The sequence below is a fragment of the Pygoscelis adeliae genome, unplaced genomic scaffold (assembly GCF_000699105.1).
Source record: "Pygoscelis adeliae isolate BGI_AS28 unplaced genomic scaffold, ASM69910v1 Scaffold106, whole genome shotgun sequence".
NCBI lineage: Eukaryota > Metazoa > Chordata > Aves > Sphenisciformes > Spheniscidae > Pygoscelis > Pygoscelis adeliae.
Window position 1 is genome coordinate 306,536 of NW_008824939.1, and position 15,403 is coordinate 321,938.

At 40.1% G+C, this 15,403-nt stretch overlaps 1 protein-coding gene across 1 annotated transcript in view; it reads right to left on the reverse strand.

The window, feature by feature from the left end:
* Positions 1-636: 636 nt before the first annotated feature.
* Positions 637-15,403, reverse strand: part of ITGB6 (integrin, beta 6) — a 49,233-nt gene continuing 34,466 nt past the window's right edge. Inside the window, exons 11-17 of the mRNA XM_009325379.1 lie at positions 14,938-15,072; positions 14,302-14,719; positions 13,152-13,374; positions 10,428-10,525; positions 5,067-5,186; positions 2,821-2,987; positions 637-924 (exon numbers count right to left, since the gene is read on the reverse strand). Coding sequence (XP_009323654.1) covers positions 823-924; positions 2,821-2,987; positions 5,067-5,186; positions 10,428-10,525; positions 13,152-13,374; positions 14,302-14,719; positions 14,938-15,072 — 1,263 coding nt within the window. The 3' untranslated portion in view covers positions 637-822. The remainder of the gene's footprint in view (positions 925-2,820; positions 2,988-5,066; positions 5,187-10,427; positions 10,526-13,151; positions 13,375-14,301; positions 14,720-14,937; positions 15,073-15,403) is intronic.

The window sequence follows — 15,403 nt, forward strand, 5'->3', positions numbered from 1 at the left end:
ATCCTCTGGTTTCAAGTTTCTCTACTGGAGTCTCTAATTTACAAATATTTCTCGTTTGCTCTGGATCCTCTCTGCTAGAATTTAAAGGAAGGAGGAAAAAAAAAAAAAAGCAGTCTATGCCTGGAACAGAAAACAACTCTGCAAGTGAGTAAGGGCTTGATTTAGCTTTCCCTGAGATAGCCCCAGGGACTGGGTTTGTAAAGAACAAACGGCAACAAGGACAAGGGAAGAGGGAAACAGGACAAGAAAAAAGAATTAGAGAGGAGGTGTTTCTGTATACTTTAGATACACAGAAGATAGGTAATGACACTACTTGTTTCTAGTGAAAAATTATTCCGTCACACAGGTGATATGAGGAACCTCTAACCTCAGTAGTTTAAGCAGCATTCATGAAAAAATTATCCTTTTAAATTTAAACCAGCCCACCAAACAGGCTGGTACAATTACATTCCTAAACACAAATATATGGGATTGTGTGTATGAACAAAGTAGTATACAGCTCATTGTATATACCTAATTTCACAAAAATAGGCTTACATATGATAATTTTTAATCCTCAGTATTAATGAGAAAATTAAAAATATTTGTGATGCTACTTTTTTTAAGATGAGGGGCTTTAATATTAAAGGGGGGGGGTTTAATAATTTTACTAACCTTTACCACTAATGTGTTATCTATAGTTTTCCCAACACAAGATATATTTTCTCTAACAGAATGATTATACCACTGCAACGTGCAAACAAATATCACATAATCAGCTGAGAAGAAACAAGTGGTTTTAGATTTCCTGCCAGTAAAACTAAGTTTGTAGTGTTGGAGGTGCTAATAGAAACCTGCAGCCACGGCCCCTTTTTGCTTTTCTTCGTTCTTGTAAGTTACATTTTTAAAAGTGGTTGTTGAGCCTCTGTACAGTGGATTTGTTTCCTAAAATAAAGAAACAAAAACAGAAGAAATGGAGTCATGCAGTGTTTAACTCATCTTGCCATTGCTTCAGCTGCAAGCAGATGTAGCTGCACACGGCTGCCTCGAGTGTACCTCTTCAGCAAAGGGATCATTTTGCCCCGTGATTCCCGACCCAGTGTTATGATGCAGGTTGTACATGCACCAGCTAGTACCACTCTGCTTCCCAAAGTGCAGGAGAAGATGATTCGTGCTCTACTTTGTGAGAAACTCGGGCCAGACACCTGCCTGGCCCCGCAATTCATTCCCAACAGCGGGCAATGCAGGCTGCCCGTGGAAAAGCTGACACACGTTTCACAAACCTCCTGGGTCAGAGAGGATGTCCTCCTTCTATGGATTTGTCTATAGACATTTTGAATCCATGCAAATGTTTATCATCTAGAATATCTTTGGAAATAAATCCTATGCCTTAACCAAGTGTTGTGTAATGATGTTTTTCGTCTTCTTTGGAGCCTGCTATCTCACCGTGCTTGTGTGGGAAAAGTCAGTGAACAAATGTCCCATCTTCAATTTCCCCAGTCATAATTTTAAAGTCCAATATCACACTCTCCTCCCGCTATTTCTTTTCCCTAGTGAGGACTTCTGGTCTATTCTTTGTGCGGAAGTAATTTTGTACCTTTGATCATTTTAAAATAGCCTTCAGCATCTCGCTTATGTTCCAAGCCACTGAAATTGAGACCGGTCTATATGAGGGTCCAGGTTCCAAACCAGTCCAGGGTCAGGAACACGATTCCCCTCACATCTGCCTCCCAGATTAGAGTAATGCACATCATCGAACAATACTTTATCAAATATGTCCGATATAATTTGTGGATCAGATGTTGTGGTTGGACCATTCTAAAAAACACAGATAGTGTCTCAGCAGTGAGGTAGGACTTGTCACGGTCCTCCTGCTTGAGCTCCACAGACTACCATGCATTGGCAGAAGGGCAAGTCCCACCCGGGCTTTTTATCCTGGCCTCTCATCGTTCCCTTCCTATCATTTCCTCTTGCGACAGAAAAGAAGATTAAAATGCTTCTGTCAAGTGTATCCTTCCCTTCTCTCTTACCATAGGTAGCTCTCCCAAAGGATTAAGAAAGCATTCTCAAGTGGCCTTCCCTGTAAGTAACTGGTTTTTCCCATCTCAAAAGCTGAAAGGCCGGCAGTGTCCATCCTTGCAGAAATGTTGCAATCACAGGGCTTTGTACAAGAATGGAGATGGGTGAACAGCAGCATATCGCCTGTCCTCCTGACACCCACCAGAAATGCTTACTCAACACTGTTTTTTTCAAAGAGCCTCAGAAGTCTTAAAGCTTTTGCAGAAGAGCAAAAAAGTCAAGGGCAGGAAGGAAAGAAGAAAAGGAAATGTGTTATAAGCTTGCATTAGACATCCGCAAGCTATAGATAGAAGGTAAAGCCTGAATTTCTCTGTCCTTTTACCTACATTTTGGACAGCTTACATTCATTGCTCCTCTGTGTGAGTGGGCTCCCATCATGACAGAGGCCACCAATAATCCCTCTTTTCTAAAGCGGGCTCTGTTTCTGGGAAGAGGGGTACAGCTCTGATAATTACATAGGCAGTGAACAACTTTGCTAAGATTAATCAAAGGCGAGGTACTAATTAAAAAACAACTAATAAAAAAATGTTACCTACATGCTTTTACATGTGGAAGAAATTAAACCAGGAGATCAAACTCTAGCTACTTTTCATCCCTAAAAAAATTGGAATTTTACTTTATAGAATACTAAATGTAGTGAAAACCTACCAGTAAAATCTATCAATTTAAAAGAACAAAACCAAGACACAGAATTTTAAAGGCAGTTGTGCATCATGCAACCAAATTAAAGAACCTCATATAAAATCAATGCATTTAACATACCGTTTGCCATTTAACTTTTGATTTTTCTGCTTCAAACTTGGCCACCTCTTTTCGGTCTTGAACTGACACCAGTAATTTCCATATGCAAAGTAAAACAATGCCAATGAGAAGGATGGCAAGGGTGACACCCACCATTATCATTGGGATATTTGGAAGCTGTGGGCAATCTGTGGAAACAAAACCAATTATGACTGTGGATACCCAATCAATACATTTTAGGCAATTAAAAACAGCCAAGAGGCATGCTGGGCTGCGAGCTGTGCATGCCTTTTCCTTCAAGTCCATGTTGTTTTCCTCCTGCTGTCTTGCTAAAGGGTTTGTGAAACTGGCTGAAAAATATTGCATTAAAATGTTAAAAAAATTAATTGCTAACTTCTCCCACTGCTCTTTTACCGTGTCGATTAGAAGCTGCTGGATACAGACCCAGATTCTGAAGAGAAAAGTTAGAAAATTATTTTCAGATCTGTGTCAATATAATTCTAAAAAACAGGGCTGAGTTGACAAGATTATGACTTTTACAATGTTACGGTTGAAACTTCAGTTAACTGATATTCAGTGTGTTGCAGAAGAAAAGATTCTAGCGAGATTTATATCAGGGTAAAGTCACCAATGATACTGAGAAAATAGAGGAAACTGCATTTCACTCATTAAAACAATGAGGAAAAAATCCATTAGACTTGCTGAAAATGTTGGACTGAACAATTTCAAGGAATTTGGCATTTCAAGTTCTGCAATAAATTTTATCATACAATATTTCGGAGAGTCAAAATTGAAACTGAAGTTTTTACTTTGCCAAAACACAAAGAAGTTTGATTATTTTAATATTAAAAAGTATTGCTCATGAAAGTCGGTGAACGCTACTATTTTACAAAATTTTCTGCTAAACCATGGTTTAAGGACATTGAAAAATTCATTTCAGTCTTATTTGGCTTACGTGACTGTATTTCACAGTACTTTTTTGCTTGATGTCATCTTTTAACTAGTTCTGAGGGGTCTGGTTTGAGCAGTGGGTTAGTGCTCTGGCTACTGGTGCCATCTTGACTTTGGTTCCATAAATGAAATCAATATCCAGAGCATTTCTGAAGGTCTCATCTCAGTTCACGTTTGCATGCATCCCAACCGCCACAGCACAATAGTTTCAAGGCCCAGGAGCAGAACAGCAGATGACAGCGAAGCTCGTTATTGAAGAGTTGTGGGAGAGCCACTACGCAGCGTTTAATGAACTGTGCCTTCCTTAAGATATTTCTTTCACCTTTTTTTTCCCCCAGATCTACTTAAAATGCATAGTAATGTATTTAATAAAGCTAAAATCTTACCCTTAAATTCTTGAGTCTTAGGGATGTAGTTTACAAAGGGATGTGCTGCTTTAATGCTAGCTTTACTACAACCATCTTTGCTGTAATAGTAACCTATACAAAACCAGAATACTGTTCTTATGGTAGAAGCTGCTTTTTTGCACAGTGAAATCACTTTCATTCTCACATGTATGCTAGAGAAAGGCTACACAAAGGGTCAACAACGTAAACGCCATTTGTGCCCACAGAAGGAGGTTACAAATCTGCATGGCTTTCCCTAAAACGTAACTAATGTTTAGCACTGAGACACTAGGTGTGTCCAAAAAAAAAAAAAAAGGCATTTTTATTGCCTGGAAACTAAACTGTTTGGCAGCTGAGAAGTGGTATCTGTGTTCTCTCCTGTCCTACATGATTAGGAGCTTTTACGAAAATCGGTAGTGAAACAACAGTAAACAAAGAAGTAATACTGAATGAAAGGATATAAAGAGATCTGTTGAATATCTGTTAGTTATGCAAAATATTAAAAACTTAATGATACTGCAACATTAAACATAATTGCAAATATATTTTAGAATTTCATCAGGTATACCCAATCAGATAGTCTTTTGGATATTTGTTCATCTATGAAATATATGTCATTTCAAAGTGAATTATAGTTTTCTCGTACAATGCAAATGACGTTTGGTATCATCATCTTAAACTGCACAGGGCTTTAGAAAAATTAACTTGCTCTTGCGGCCCAGGGATCATTCTGCCCATCTTTCATGAAAGGCCAAGTATTTGTTTTACTACCGCATTAAATAAGTACGTGAGGAGGTGCTCTTTTGGCTGGGCAGAGGAGAGCTACAAAGCCAAGGAGGCGCAGTGCTGCCTAAAAGAGCTCAGCTTCTAGATAGCTCACCCTGTCTGTGTTTTTAAATTTGCGTAGAAAAAGCAACATTCACTGCTTACCTTTCTGTTCTATGCTATGAATGACTGTCCTTCCCTGGTCATCCGTAGCCAGTAGAAATGTGGTTATACATTCATTTTCCGCCTGCAAAGAGCAGGGAATGGATTTATCCTCTGAATAATCTGCAGAGGGAGGGGGAAAAAGTCATTCATCAGACCAAATGAAATTCAACATGTAGTAACAAGAGAGGCCGCTGGCATCATGTTTGTCACAGCCTAGTCTGTGGATGGTAAAGAGTGAAAGACGAAAGCAGAAATACCCTCAGAATTTCTACTAAATTTAACGACTTTTCTTCCAACCCAAGCTTTGTTTTGTTTCTGATTTTTCATTCATATTTCCGAAGAACTGATCCGGGTGTTGTCAGTCTGCACTGACCATCTAGTGCACCTTATTAAGCTAGCGTACGGTGAATTTCAATGAATTGGAAGTGCTTCCAAGATGCGTAACCACCAGCTGCCTAGGAAATGTAGTAGTACCCAGTTATAGGACAAAGTAAACAGTATGTTCTCTTTGGTTTACAGCTACTCCTACCGTGTCTAGATTATGTTTCAGAAGTAGATATACATACAACAAACAGCAGTGGATACTGTTAAAAGGGCTGCCATTTATTTCTTCCACAATAGCCCTCTCAAAGATTAGCGTGCCCAGTACTGTCACAACAGTAAATACAGATTAATAACAGAAAACTGTGATTCTGGGATCTTGTAATGTGATTCCAGAGGAAGCAGATAAAAAGTGACCTGAAATGACAGTCTGCCCCCATTTATTTGTCTCTCCATTTAATGTAGATCTGCACAAAAACTTAATGCATTTTTTTCCCCAGATGATTCCTAACTGGGAAGCCTTTTCTGCTGAGAAAAGTTCATCCAAAGGGAAGAGGGAGACAGGAGGAAGCTGACTGTGAGGGACAATATAAAGCAAATAAGATGATCAAAAATTGAGACCACAGGTCCAGAGCCAGAAATGCCGTGATTTGGAGCGTAACATTTTTACAGAGCAAAAATATCTGACCTTATAACTGTGTGCAATAATACTGCTGGGGCTGAACACTTATTCTGTTTCCATATAACCCATGATTTGAATAGCACTGGAAATCTGGGTGTGCTTTTCAATACATTTTTAGAAAAACCTCTCAGGTTTTATTTTTAGAGGTAAGAAAAAACAGTAAACTTCTCAAACATTTCTTCAAAAATAATTGTCACTCTCCATTATTTCTTCCCCATTCAAAACTCTGACTGAAATTTCATGGGCAACTGTGCTAAAACTCTTATGACCTCAAACTTCAATATGAAGAGTATTGAAATATAAAGAGGAATCAGACAGGAATATGGATTTTAAAGAAACCTATGATACATAAGGAAATAAGTGCTCACTTTTTTTTTTTTTCCTTTTCATATTGCTTATTATCATAGGGTTTGGTCTTATAGAAAACACTATTAAAGACCACAGAAAATATGAAAGTATAAATAGTTGACTACCCTACAGTCCTTTTCTCTGCTTGTTGTAAAAAGAGAATCACATCTGGTTGGATTTTAATGGAAACATGCTCTTGATTTGTGATAGTCTTGTATTTAACCTGTTGCCTGTCCTTGGTGGCAGAGCAATGTGTTATCTATCAAGGTGACAGGCAGAAAAGACTTGCTGATTTAACAAGATTTGCTTTTGTTAGAGGGGCCACAAACTGCAGACTGAATGTACTGAATTAATGGCACTCATTGCCAGGTCACAATTCCAGTAACACTGTCACAAGTTTTGCAATATTTGTTTTTTCCCAACTCTTTTAAGCAAGCAGATCCAAAGGATATTAGCTTGCTTTTTTTAAATAAAAAAAGAAGGAAAAGGGTAGTTGTTAGCTATCCTGAAGGCAGAGAAAAACTTGCAGGCATAGTCCAAATATCATCCAGAAGGCAGTAACTGCAAATATGTTAGCTATTTTTAAATTGTAATTTTTAATTTAATGTCATAATTTGAGACCAAGGGGAGCAGAAATCTGATTATGTGCAAGGATGTAGAAATAAAAGCAAAGATGCCAGTTCAAGCTATTCAGAATCCAGCTTCCGCTTAGTAGTTTTATTTCTCTGATGTTATTTTTAGGATGAGGGATCACTAAGAGAGACTATTGCATAGATTATTTTCAGTTCATCAGCACAAAAATTTGCCTAGGTAGGTAAACTCTTGTCATTCACATGTGTGCAATTTTCTCCGTTCTGCAGTGAATCATCATACTTTTCCCACTTCTGCCTGCAGCCTAATTCCATTAATTTCAATGGTATTTGAAATCCCTGGAGTCGCACTGGAAGAATTAGGTAACAGTGGCAAGCTGGAGCCTCCAAGTGCGAAAGACTGTTTCCTAACAGGTACTTAGATAAAAGATTCAACAACAAAAAATTGACTGCAAATTTAAATTTGCTATGCCCTTTCTTGTTTGTCTTTTGCTCAACAAAATGCTTTTTTTGAACAGTTTAATCTCACTTTGAGTCAGAACAACAGAGCAGCGCTGATACAGAAGTTTATTCAGGCTCCAACATCCACTTCGTTGCTGCACTGGGAATTTGTGCGGTGTCAACACTACGGGGTAGGAAAAACTCAGTTTCTCCAAGGCAAGTGTAACTGTCCCTGTTGGGCTTGTGGCAGGAGCAGCCTGGTGCCTTGTGGCGGGGGGGTGGCAGGAGCCGCTTTTTAGGAACTGCGGTTCCTCCTGGCTAGCAAGTAGAGCAACAAGGGCTCCTCTTACACCCATCTGCTAAAGGGGGGATTAGCCCGAGTTAATAGTCAAATATTAAAAATGGATGAAAATAAATATTCAAAAGCAATGCCTGCTGTGGAGATAGGCCCAGTAATCATGAAGCCATCAGCACCTCCAGAGCTGCTGAGCCATCCCGTGCCCTGCTGGATCCCCAGGCGGAGAGGCTGCCCGCACGGTGGCCGCCCCAGTGACCCTGCTGCGGGGGAGCAGGAAGAGAAACCCCTGGCACCCACAGAACCGAAGCAGAGGAGGTGAAAGGCACGGCTCAGAGGCTAGAACAGGCATTCCCAGGAAACAGGAAAATGTAAAGCCTACGCTTTTTTTATTGCTCCACAGTTCCAGTCATTGTGTTGCAACGTATGCATGCAAAAGAGAACGTAAATCTTTAAGTGCTAATATTTTATTTAACTGAGAGCTATTTCTAGTTTTCAAAAAGCCTTGAAGCATTAAAGAAACTGAAATATAAGCCAGAAAGAAGCAGTGTGCTACCATATGAAGTTGCTCAATAATCTGTCTTAAATATTATGTGGTCGTCTAGTTATACCACTTTCAAAAATTTTTTTTGTTTAGGTAATACAGTCTTGATTTTAGGATTTTTTTTGTTGCTATTATCTTCAAGATTTTCTTTTTCCTCTCAGGACTTCTTAATGAGGCTACCTCCATGCCAAAACCAATCCTTTGAGCTATTACACAAGCATTTAAGATGACATACAGTTTGCAACAGCTTTTTTTTTTTTCTTTTTTTTTGAGGGGTTAGGGTGGGAACAGTAATCCAGCCTTCATTACAGCAGTTGCTGTAAGTGCTGCAAAAAAAATTTAAATCTAAAGAATTAGCTGACAGTCCTAATCAGGGAAGCACAGGACATGAAGAAAAGGAAATAAGCAGGAACAGGAGGTGATGTTGTCATGCTCATATTCCTGTGACCTGTGTGTGGGAACAGAGCCATACAAGTGACTGTTCCTGCTCTCGATTAGTATCATTATATTTGAAAGTAGAAAGTCTTATATATTCCTAGCTACAAATATCTGCCATCTGGCAATAGCAACCTGAAAACTTTACTAACTACACAGATACAATAAAAGTGCTCATATGTTTTTGAAGCTTGTAAAGACATTTTTATATTTATAAACAAATACTGATGTCTAGAAAGGCAAAACATAATAATAATTTTAATAAAAATACAAAATTAAGATTAGTTTTCCTTACAAGGGCAATATTTGCAACTTTTGACCTCTATATTATGGAGTAATGTCATTAAAAAAAAAAGGTGTAGCTTGTTCGAAAGATGTGTATCAGTGAAATTTATGCATGCGTGCAGCTCTGGATGGGCTTCCAACAGTTTGCAGACACAATCCTTAGATGTGCACACAGCATTCTGCAGTACAGAATCATAGAATCATAGAATCATTAAGGTTGGAAAAGACCTCTAAGATCATCGAGTCCAACCATCAACCCAACAACACCATGCCCACTAAACCATGTCCCTAAGCGCCTCATCTACCCGTCCTTTAAATACCTCCAGGGATGGTGACTCAACCACTTCCCTGGGCAGCCTGTTCCAATCCTTAACCACTCTTTCAGTAAAGAAATTTTTCCTCACATCCAATCTAAACCTCCCCTGGTGCAACTTGAGGCCATTTCCTCTCATTCTATCGCCAGTTACTTGGGAGAAGAGACCGACCCCCACCTCGCTACAACCTCCTTTCAGGGAGTTGTAGAGAGCGATGAGGTCTCCCCTCAGCCTCCTTTTCTCCAGGCTAAACAACCCCAGTTCCCTCAGCCGCTCCTCATAAGACTTGTCATCTTAACTTTTACATTTGTCTGATTTAATGCTTATGTTTACATCTGTGGTGTGGATATAATGCACCTATGTCCTGCCTCACCTAACAATTGCATTTTGCCATAGGATTGGGGTTAGAGTTGCCATAAGAATAAATACAGACTGCCTACCGTACAGGCAAGCACCTTCCTCTACAGGAAAGAAAAGGACTTTGATGTAGTATTTCATTTAAAGTTGTATCTTTTTTCTGAGAGTACTATTTTATTCAAGATTAATTCCTATTCCAGAAATTCCCATTGATGAAGGGCAGTTTTGAATTACAACGAGCAACTGAAAGATGTGCTTAGCCTTTATGATACTAGGAATGTCTCAGTAAAACCTGACAAGAAGCAGAACATCTTTGCCACAGGTTAAAGGGCTGCGTCTAGTTGCCGACTGCAATCAAGAGTCTGCGTAAGGACTGGAGTCAGGTTTTGCATCTGTATGGTAAAAGAAGCCATACTGGAACTCATGGTGCAGGCGTGACTTAACCTCAGGGGCTTTCATCAGCCACTGATTTGCAGGGACTGGTATTTATTAAATTCTGTCCTTTCTTACATAAACTGCGTAGAAAGTAGGCATGATCCAATGAGTTAATTAACCTGGAGGGGTAATACCAGCCCTGATCTGCATTTCCTGCTTACCACAGAAGAACCGCAGACAGACAGCAATTGCCTTAGGATCCCTGCTATAATTCCACATCAGAAAAACAAGGCTACTTTCAAATATAAAATTACTGTAAGTGGAAACTATCAGTAATCACGCACACACAGAAAAGGAAGACTGAGTGTACAAACCCTCTGTAGTGCTGACGGTTGCATCAACCAATTTACATTTTTCACTGCATTCTCCTGGTGACTTGTCATCGGAAGCCAAGTGACATTCCACACAGCTCCTGCAGAAAATAATTTAGCGGCTCATCAATCTCTGCCTGTCACAAAGGAACAATATGAAAGCCAGTACGTATGCATCTGCATTTTAAAAAGAAGCTAAACAAAAGGTCTTGTGCTATGGATACAGTAGTTCTCAGAAATACGATAGGTATTGCCACCAAAAAAAAATCCCAACCAAACCCAAAAAACCCCACCTGAATAAATGTAGTGTGGATAAGCTCTCTCTTGTCCTCTTTTCTCTCCCAGCTTATTAGCTGCTAGACAGAACCCCAGGCAACATTATTCATGTAGGTCTGTCAAAGACATGGGGTTACTCACACATAACATTCATTTTCAAAAATAAATATCCTGAACTAAGCTCACACCACCTACCAGCTGAAGGAATGCCTATCAGTTGAACAATACCTGAAATCGACTTCAGAGTGATCAAGCTGGGGCACCTACTATGTCTTCCTTTGTTGAAAGTCTATTGAATAACATATTAAAACACTGTTCAGGTGTCTCTACGGATGTCTCTTGGATGTGATTACTTGTCTCAGGAATTACTTACTTAGATGCTAATTACACTAATGCAATTTATTGAAAAATCATTTACTTTATTTAATGGTGGAATGACAGAGATATTATTTAAAAACACAGAGCCTAAATCAATTCCTTTAGAAGTCTCTGAAAATCTTCCCAGAAATTCAATGAGGATTTTAATAAATCCAGAGTTCATTCATGGAAAAAGGAAACAATGAACAGATTTAATATATGAACATTTTTGAGGTATCAACATTCATCTTGCTGATACATTTTCTTTTACGTGCTGATACATGTATCTTTTTGATGTATCAGCAAAATGTATCTTGCTGATTCTTCACCAATAGCTTCAGCCAGATTGAGGGGCTGAGACTCTGAGAAGCAACCTGAAGGACTGACTGCTTAAAGAACAGGGAAGAGAAGAACTGCAGCGAAACATCCAAAAAAACCCTGGCCATCTCCTGTTGCATTGAGTTACATATATCCATGGGAATATGCTGAGGCTGCTGAGATTATCTTCATGGGATGGAGATGACCTTACCACTCGCTCTGGAGATGGTGAATAGTAAAAGTGAGCGGGTAATGGGATAGCCTCTATCTCATGGAGACAAAGTCAGTGGTGGTGTTGGTTTTGTCATATTTGCCATGTTTCTCATACTACCACTCTTTTTCCCAGCTGCCTAGCCATTAATCTCAATCCCCTCTGACCTGGTCTTTCAGCTCTCTTGGTTACCCTACCCAGGTATTCCCAATGTTCTCTCTCTTTTGACTTTCCCTGCCCTGTGTTTCAGCAAGGGAAGTGACTGCAACAGAGACAAAAGATCTAACGCTGCATACAATATACATGTTTTAATACGCTAATCTAATGCCCAACATGTAACTTTATATTTCTTATTCTCTGCCAAATTGGGCAGAGCAAAGCAGCAGCATGGTCCTTCATGTTTAGAGCAATTGCATGCAGAAGCTCTCTTTACTTAAAGCTTTGAACAAACTGTTTGGCTTGGGTTTGTAGGTCCAATTCAACACTAACATAAATGACGATTAAATTACATGCCACAGAATAGCTTCTCATCTCAGATATAGCGTAGACTGCAATGACAGGCATGAAAATACAGTGGCGGAGAGCTGGTATGGAAGAGAAATGGGCCTCAACTCTAAACAAGTAGACATGACATTGTCATGAAACATTAATGCAACTTACACTGACTCGGCGCTCAGCAAGCAAAACCAGGGTCATTAATAACATGCATTTTGTGAAGCCTAATTCAACTTCTAGCCTAAATTTCTGCTGAAGCCTGCTCATTTTGACTGACTTTAGCCCTGCAAGAGCTCACGTAATACAAGCATAAGCATGGGTGTACTTAGGGTGGTCAGCTTTATGTCACACATACTTTTGGTTGCTTTTCCTGTCGTGCACCGTAGCATACACCACGCATCACAGCAGGAAAGCTACATAAATTTTGTATGCTCAGTGAACAGAAGACACTTCACCATTTACAATCAATTTATCATCAACTTATACATGACATACAGCTACCGACTGATTTCATCCCCAGACTATGACCTAGTTTATCATAGTTGGGCCTCTTTAATTCAGCCAAGTTTAACTGAATTTAGACTATGAATTTGCACGTGTGTAAAGCTTGAGCAGACAGCGTGACCTTATTAATTCATATGCATGAGAACGGTAATACAAATGCTAAATTTTTCTGTGAGTCCTCATTTTTGCTGTAGCAGCTATGCTGGGATGTTTTCATTCTGTACTGTGGACTGGAAGGAGGTTTGTCTGTTTTTGTCTGATGCTATCATATAAGGCCACCACCCTGATTAGTTGTACAGCCAGGGACAGCAGTGGACGTGTGATGTTTTACTTGTGCTGCTTGAAGGTGATTAAATTGTTTTCCATAAAGTTCTTTCGTGCAAAAGAAATGCTGATAAATGGTTGATGTATGAGTTATGACTACCCCTCTCAAAGGGCAAAGAAGCTCTTGGGTTCTGGTCTGTAAATCCAATTTACAGTAGCGGCAGTAAGCACACTGCTGAGGCAGTATAGGAAATAGATACCTGGATGATACAAACATCAGAGACATAAACCCAGTACATTACCGCCTGGAACTGCAAGGGTCACCGCAGAGAGGGCATTTTTCACACGTTTGGCCTGAAGCCCCCGGATGGGTGCAAGCACACGACCCACAGACGCATTCGCCTCTCCCACTGCACAGCGTCCCATCCTCAGCAATGCAGGCGCTGGTGTCAGTTGTGCAATTACAGTATTCACCAGTCCATCCACTGTGGCACATGCATTCCCCACAATGACAGTCACCATTGCCTGGAAAAACATTTATTATACTTCAGATCAGTCTCTTAATAAGAATCTGAATGATGCCCTTTAAAATCATTCTCCTTAATAGCAGGTATTTTCCCCTCTCTAACTCTTCTCACTCTTAAACACCCTTCTTCCTCCCCCAGCATTTTCAGTTTTAAGCCAGAGGATCAAATTTTCGCTTAGGCTGGCTGTAAGCCAGTGCAGCTCCATTCTCTTCACTGGAGTCCTCCACGCAGATCTTATCTCCCAACAGTGCACAACCTAATGGGTAAATCCTTTTTCATTTATAGCAGTGTAATTTCATCTATTCAGCACAATCTCATTGCTGATTCCTGCCAGTTTAATGCTATTCCCATTGTTTCAAGAGAATCACTTCTGATTTATAATGGTATAGCCCAGGAAAAAAATTATAAATACAAGTTCTCAAATTCTGATTGCCACTTACTAAGATAAACAAAGAATCATCGAGGTTACTGGGTTAAAATCATAAAAACATCAGAATTATCCTAAAAGTGATTAATTAAGAGTAATTAATTAAGATGGCTATGCTTTCATAATTGTGTCAGAATGAAATTGTACACTGGCTAACAGCAATGTACGTCAATATTCTTACCTAAACTTCCTTGGAGCTACAATCATCTACAGTCATTAAAAGTCTGACCCAGTAGCTGTTACGCTCCGATAAAGCCATGACAACTTAGACTGGCTATGGAGTGGTTAAAGGTGTCTCATTTTTAAATTTGAAAACAGGGTTAAAAATTGTTTCTTGTTTTAAGTCTGAAGATCATTCAGAAATAGTTAATTACACTTTATACAGAATTGATTGCAACTGAATATATGATGGAAATGTAGATTCACAAGCTCATAGCTAAGAGTGAGACAATAAAGCTCTAAACTGCAGACACTAAAAATAGCATCAAGGGAGCGTACCTCCACACTGGAGCCCTCTGTGTCTCACACACGAGAAGTCATCGCATTCACAGCGTGGCCCATACACCTTTCCGTACAGGGATGGGTGGCAAACGCACTGCCCGCAGTAGCAGTCGCCTCTCCCGCTGCAGGAGCTCTGCTCTGCCGAGCCCTTGCAGGAGCTGGTGCCGAGGGTGCCCTCGTCGCATTCGCAGCGTGGCCCCATGTACCCCGGGCTGCAGACGCACACCCCACACTCGAACGATCCTTTCCCTTTGTTGCATTTTGGGCTGTTCATCTCGGCCTTTGCCTGACAGTTACAGCTGCATTGGGGATGTAGTTCGATTTCCACCGTGTCACTGAGCCCCACTGGTTTTATCACAATATGCCTTCTGTTTTTTTCACAAGAGGAGAGACTTATGGTCACATTGAAAGAGACCTGGAAGAGAAAATGGTGGCTGTTCGGAGCCGCAGCACACGTAGCTCTGCAGGGTACTCTGGAAGCACATGCAGAGGACAGAACAAGAGGTGCGTAGATACCGCCTGCTTTTTTGTGACTTGTTTGAAGGAAGATTATTTAATAAAGAGCAAACTCTCTACCTTGGTGTCCTAAATTCTCTGGACTTCATGTCTTTTGAGAATTTGTTCTTTACTTACTGTGTCTCCCACCTTCACATGAGAGCATTTTCTCTGATGTGGAAAAAAGGTCCCGTTGTTACAGATGGCCGTGAAAGAGAGATTGAGCCCGTCTGTCTCTCCCAAGACCTCCAGCTCTACCTCGGACCTCAGCTCCTTAAAGGGAAAAGGCGTGAGATGAATGGAGTGATAACACTGCCAAGCGCTGCTAATGCTCCACATCTGTGTAATGTGGACTGTAACTTATCCCGACGTACACAGGGGTAAATTCATGGGTTTGGCACTTTATTTACAGACTTCTCTATTGCAAGAAAAATGGGGAACAAGCAAAACAAAGCAAGTGCCGACAGAAACATCTTTCAGTGGAAAGCAATGGTGGTATCAGTTTAATATCCGCTATCATGGGGCTTATTTCCTGCCCTTGCAGGAGAATAAATTCAGTCTTTTATTAAATCATCTTTCATCACTAAGTGCTCTGCTGACTGAT